A 6,000-nucleotide genomic window follows, 5' to 3' on the forward strand; every position below is an offset into this window, starting at 1 on the left:
TTTTTTAGCTCAAATTTCTGAGTCCCACTGATTGATATTTAGGGAATAGCACTTCATGCCCCCACTTCGAAGACCCTTTTCTGAAGTTATCTGATTTTCTTGGTGCTAGGTGAAGAATTCTTGGTTTATTATAAGGTTATAGAAAATTTTCTTTGACTTTTTCTATTTCCTCAATAGAATTGAACATATTTTTTCTTCCACTAACATGCACGTTCATTTTAGAAAGTTATCCCCTTTCTTAGCCAAGTAACTTGGAATATTGAGCTAAATTTAGATGTTCCTTATACAATACACATCTGTACTGTTATATCCTGGTACAAATGTGCTCTTCACATTAATAATTGCAGTGTGTGTTTTCATAATTTATCATAATGATACGATTATTGCTTATTATAGAAGTCTCCCCCACCCCCCACCCCCAAGTCTAATTGAGGTCGAGACAGACCATAAATGTGATAATATAGATTGCATACTCAGAGGAAATGGAGTTGGTTTCATAGTGGAGTTTTAATTTAGGATTCGTTCTGGTGATGTAGCCTCTTCCTATGGTACATTACTTTGAGCCCAATATAACTGCATGTTCCCACAGCCCCTCATTATAGCTACAGCTTCTCACTGCTTTTTAATTAAAAAAAAAATAGAGAGAGTGGGAAAACTGAAACCTAAAGCTTTAGGTTGGATATTGTCTAGGTACGCAGAGAGTATCCTAGGCAGATTGCAATTATTTAATTTTTTAACTCAAAGCTTTCATGGAGATGTCTTGATTTCTGTTTCCAGGAGGACGGGTTGATATATGTCACCCGTCATACTCTCACACATACACATACAATAGACTTCAAGATTTTTGGAAAGTAAAGGCATCATATATATGTCATCTTGATGCTTGCTATAAACTTTGAGCAAGTGGGAATCCTTTATGTATCCTAGAAAGGCTACCAGCTGCGTGGCTGGATGGTGGCAAATGCTTAGTGAGCATTTATACTACTCACCACCTATTGGGAATAAGGCAGGGAATGTAGAAGATTGTTAAAATTCATAAAGGCTGATGTTCTGGTATATCAGAAGTTAAAAGTTGATTAATCATTTTTTTTTTTCCTCTGGGCAGCAGAGGAGAGAAATGACTTTATTAAGGACAGTTTTTGTCATTCCTTCATCTTGAGGGATTCCAAACATCTTTCAGATACCAAAACAAATTGATCTGTGACTGGTAAGAATGGCTTAATCCTTTTGGGATCGGTTGCATAAGACACAATGAGAGCTTGGACCTGAGCTGTTGACCTCTCTGACAGGCTGTAGGTGCTATGTTCCCTTTTAGATTCAGAGCTCTTTGGCTCTTCTGTAGTCACATCAGTTTGACAGCTCTGAGGCTATTCGCCATTTACATATTCTTGCTTTCTTTGTGTAACCAGTTACTCTCTCAGTTGTGAATATTGGTAAATATAATCTAGACGTTTATTTCCAGGTCAGGGTATTGTTAGCCTCACAATTTTTAGTGGGGACCTTTCACAAACAGGACCTCAGCTTTATATGAGCCCATATTTCACTCAATGTTGCTGGAAAGAATTCCATTTTGGCTTTATCAGGGAACAGGAACCCCCAGATGAAAATCCCCTAGTTCTGTGTGGTCCAGTCTGGTAGCCACTGGCTGCATATGGCTGTTGGGACCCATGAAATGGGCTAGGTCTGTGTGGAGATCCACTGTAAATGTAAAACAGGTCTACCAAATTCCAAAGACAGTATGAAAAAAAATGTAAAATAGTGCATCAGTAATTTTTTATACATGTTGAAATGATAATATTTTGGATGTTGTGAATTAAATAAAATATACTATTCAAATTGATTTCACAGTTTTCTTTTTACTTTTTAAAATGTATCTAAAAGTTTTTAATTACATCTATGGTTTATATTCTGTTTCGATTGGACAGACATAGACTGTTAAGCCCCTTGATAGCAAAGCAGTGTTTGTTTTATTTTCACTTATGTCTCCAGTCCCCAGCACAGTGCCTTATGCATAGGCATTTAAAAAATATTTGCTAAAGAAATGAACCCTAACCTTTATTATTCAGTGGTCAGATTTCATAAATGAGTAGGAACTTTTCTATTTGGAGTATTAGTATCTGAAAATGAGACAGTTGAGGGTTGAGAAGAGACATGTAGAACAGAAGTTCTTAAAATTTTGCTTTGGGAAGGGAAAATGCTGAAATAAAATGTATTGGGGCCTTTGAACGGCTTACTCATCTGGTGGAGGGAGGTGGGAGCTGATAATTGGTGAAGGGCCCATGTCAGAGGTAATGGGTTCTGCTCTTCTCTAACATGGAGTTGTCATGAGAGGAGCTAAAGCTGAGTACCCTGTGTGAGGGGAAAGGGATTTGGAGGAACAATTGGAAAAAACCTCAAGGTTGCCCTCTTAGGGATACTGCGCTTGGACTATTCATAAAGATTAACGAAGCTCTTCTTGTCCCAAGAATCCAGACTAGCCCTGTCTGTCCCTGTGTCCCCGTTTAGAAATCACTCTAATGGAAGCCTGGGAGGGCCAGCTCATTACTTGAAGACCCTTAAAGCCTTGGAATTCTTTAATAATTTATTTGTCGAATGAATGATTTACCAAATATTACTTTAACTTGGCCAACGTCTTATATGATTTATATTTATGGCTACATGTTTTTTCCTGAAAGTCCCTCAGATCTATCTCAGTTAGGGTCCTGGAATCATGGTAGGTTAGCAAACTTTCCAGAGGTCAGGTTCAACTTTCAGAAGGCGCCAGGTTGTCTTTGCAAGAGTTCGTTGAAGGATCTCAGGCATCCTGTCTCCCTGATTATAAACTAGAACTGTTCATTACTTCTCTTCCCCAGAGATGTGCTGAAGATTAAAGTAGGTGCTTTTAAGTTCTGCAGAAGGAAAGCGCAAGCTATTTCAGTGGAAATTATTAGAGGTAAAAATGAAACTCCTCCCCGACCTCTGAAATGTTTGTTTTAAAGAAGTGGATTGGAAGATGTGTTCAAAAGAGACATTGCCAGTGTTCTACTTTGCATTTCTTAACTGTGGCAGTATTTAGCTTTCTCCTTTTAATTGTGGTCCAGTGCCTTTTCTCTCTGCCCTCAGAGATAAACAATACAAAAATCTCCTTTCCATGGAGAACTATAGCTGCTGCAGCAGGCTCACGCTAATCAGAATCGCAGCAGGGCTTGTTTTATGAGCCTGAAAGAATTAGTGCTCCCAGGGGCCGAAGTTCCTTACCTGCTGGGGAGCTACAGATCTCTAGTTTGCAGCCTGCTCTCTTTCAGGATCAAGCTACCTTTCCTTCCCCTTCTCACATGAAAACCACCACCTCCTTTTTTTGTAGTGCAGGTTTACTGGCATGTTGATTTCTTGTTTCTTTTTCTTTCTGTTTGTTTGTTTGTTTGCTTATTTATTTATTTGTTTCTCTATTTTTAAAATTTAAGTGTAGACCGGTAATGATAGCAATAGGTTTTTGTAAGTTTTGTATTTATGGAAATAGAGTGTGATCATGTGAAATTATAATCTATCCTAGGGAGACTGGGAACAGTGAAAAATAGCAGGTGGTACCCCACAAACCAAATTGTCTAATGTGAGTTTTCTAAGTAATGTCATATGCTTAGACTTACTGAAGCACCTGGCATGTGGAAGCAGCAGGGTCTATGAATATAGAGGGGGATGACTTTGCACCACTGGGATAGTAGAGTTTAGTAACAGTGTGGGTTGTAAGTCATGGTGAGATGTGTAATGTGTATAATAGAAATTTGTCTGTTATCGCCAGACAACCCAGCAAGTTGGCAACGAATGTGGCAATTTTTTTCTGTTTGGTAGTAACGTACTATATCACACCTAGCACACTGTCTGTGTGTGCAATTATTATAACAGATAAAGAAATGCTTATTGAAGAGCCTGACATAAATGTTTTATGTTGGAGAAGGTAGAATCACGTGGATTACCTCATAGTAGAAATTTTTAGATTTGTTTAGTATCGTTATAGTTTAGAATTCTTTCACTTTTCGGTACAAACTTTCGGTTATAAGATGAGTAACTTCTGGGGAGCTAATGTATAGCAGCAGGACTGTAGTTAACAATACTGTATTGTATACTTGAAAGTGGCTAAGAGAGTAAATTGCAAATGTTCTCACAATCATCAAAAAGAAAAAAAGGTAATTATGTGAGTCTATGGACGTGTTAACTGACCTTATTGTGGTAATCATTTTGCAATATACACATGAATCAAATCATCATGTTGTATACCTTAAACTTACACAATGTTACATGTCAGTTATATCTCAGTAAAGCTAAGAAAATAAATGGTAAACACACATACACACACACACACACACACAAAACATCATTTTGAAGTTAACAGGGAAAAGGGTTATAATATCCATTTGCAGATGAGGAAACTAAGGCTTGGCAGGTTAAATGAGATGTCCAGAGTTGCACCAGTAGTAACCTGAGCTGAATGGAGACATCAGGCTGCTCGATGTCTAGTGCAATGCCGTTTTCATCAACTCTGAAGCCCATTTCAGTAGTGCTTTATTTATTCCAGTTTAATGGAAGACAACCAAGAACTTCTCCATGGTTTGCAGTGTTAAAATGAAGTCCTAACAGTATAGTGGAAAGAACCCAAGATTGGTAGTCAGAAAGTGCCAATTCTATTTTTAGTGCTGCTGCTGGTTTTTTGACCCCAAGGTCATGAAATACTTGACCTCTGAGCCTTACTCTAATCTTCTGTAAAGTAGGAATTTGGAGTGTAGTAGACTCTTGGAAGTTATGTATATAATATTCTCTCTTTGAATTACTTGTGAATGACTTATCTTTCTCAGACATGAATTAAAACTGTATACTAAGGGATTGGTTTTGCGGATGTGTGTATTAAAGTTACCTACAAGATACTTGGCTTTTTTTTTTGGTAACAAGTCAGTTGAGCCTAATTTAGTCCCCATCTCAAAGTGGCTTTGTCCCTATGATTTCTGTATACAAGAGAACTTTTGTGAAGTAGTAAACCTTTGCACATTGAAAAACTTCTGTTTAAAAAAAAAAAGTCAACTACCTTATAGGTAACTTGAATCATGCATGTATTTAAGTGTTGAAAAAATACCACTTACAGCTTTACTCCATTTTGTGGGAGAAATTGCATGCTGTGGTGCTTTTCGGTTGGGGAATTCTTGAAAGCTTTTAGAGTATTTATGTATGCCCTTCTGTGTCTTCTCTAACTCTAAAATCCTGTTTCTTTTTTCCTCTTTCTTAGCCCAACAGGGGCACCAAACGTCCTCGGGATGATGAAGAGGAAGAGCTGAAAATGCGGCGGAGACAAGCTGGCAGTACCCGAGAACGCAGCCGCCATCGGGAGGAGGAAATGACTGTAGTAGAAGAAGCAGATGACGACAAAAAAAGGCTGCTTCAGATCATTGACAGAGAGGGTGAGGAGGAAGAGGAAGAGGTAAGGTGGCAGAGATAGGTTGGAAGCTGAGATGGCTGGCCACTGACGCGGTCTCTGTGGAGTGTAATCATGGGTGAAATACTGAATTTCTCTGAGCTTCCCGGCGTGATCTGTAAAATGGGGTTAAGGAGATACTTATTTCACAGTGTTGATAAGAAGCGTAAGTGGAACAGTAGAGTTGGGAAAGCATTTTGTAATGGAAAAAAAGTTACAGATAGAGTTTTTAAATCATTCTGGATTATGTTATAATCAAGGCCCAAGCACTGAACTGTGGAGCTATTGGTACTGGCTGAGGGTCAGGGGGGCTTTCTAGACCATAGTGAGGACACAAAAAAAAGTGCTTACATTTTTGAACATAGTCAGTAGTCTTCGAAAGAGGGGTAGAATTTTATCAAACAAGTGAAAGATGGGCTTTCCAGGCAGTTGAATGACATCAGCAAAGCAGCCAGCGTGGAGATGTTCAGGGTGGAGTTAAGGAGTGAGCTTTCCGGGCAGTTGAATGACATCAGCAAAGCAGCCAACGTGGAGATGTTCAGGGTGGAGTTAAGGAGTTA

At 38.7% G+C, this 6,000-nt stretch overlaps 1 protein-coding gene across 1 annotated transcript in view; it reads left to right on the forward strand.

The window, feature by feature from the left end:
• CTNNBL1 (catenin beta like 1) overlaps window positions 1–6,000 on the forward strand; it is a 139,085-nt gene that overhangs the window by 24,104 nt on the left and 108,981 nt on the right. Inside the window, exon 2 of the mRNA XM_006921801.2 lies at window positions 5,255–5,446. Coding sequence (XP_006921863.1) covers window positions 5,255–5,446 — 192 coding nt within the window. The remainder of the gene's footprint in view (window positions 1–5,254; window positions 5,447–6,000) is intronic.

This window comes from Pteropus alecto, unplaced genomic scaffold, assembly GCF_000325575.1.
Source record: "Pteropus alecto unplaced genomic scaffold, ASM32557v1 scaffold45, whole genome shotgun sequence".
Taxonomy (NCBI): domain Eukaryota; kingdom Metazoa; phylum Chordata; class Mammalia; order Chiroptera; family Pteropodidae; genus Pteropus; species Pteropus alecto.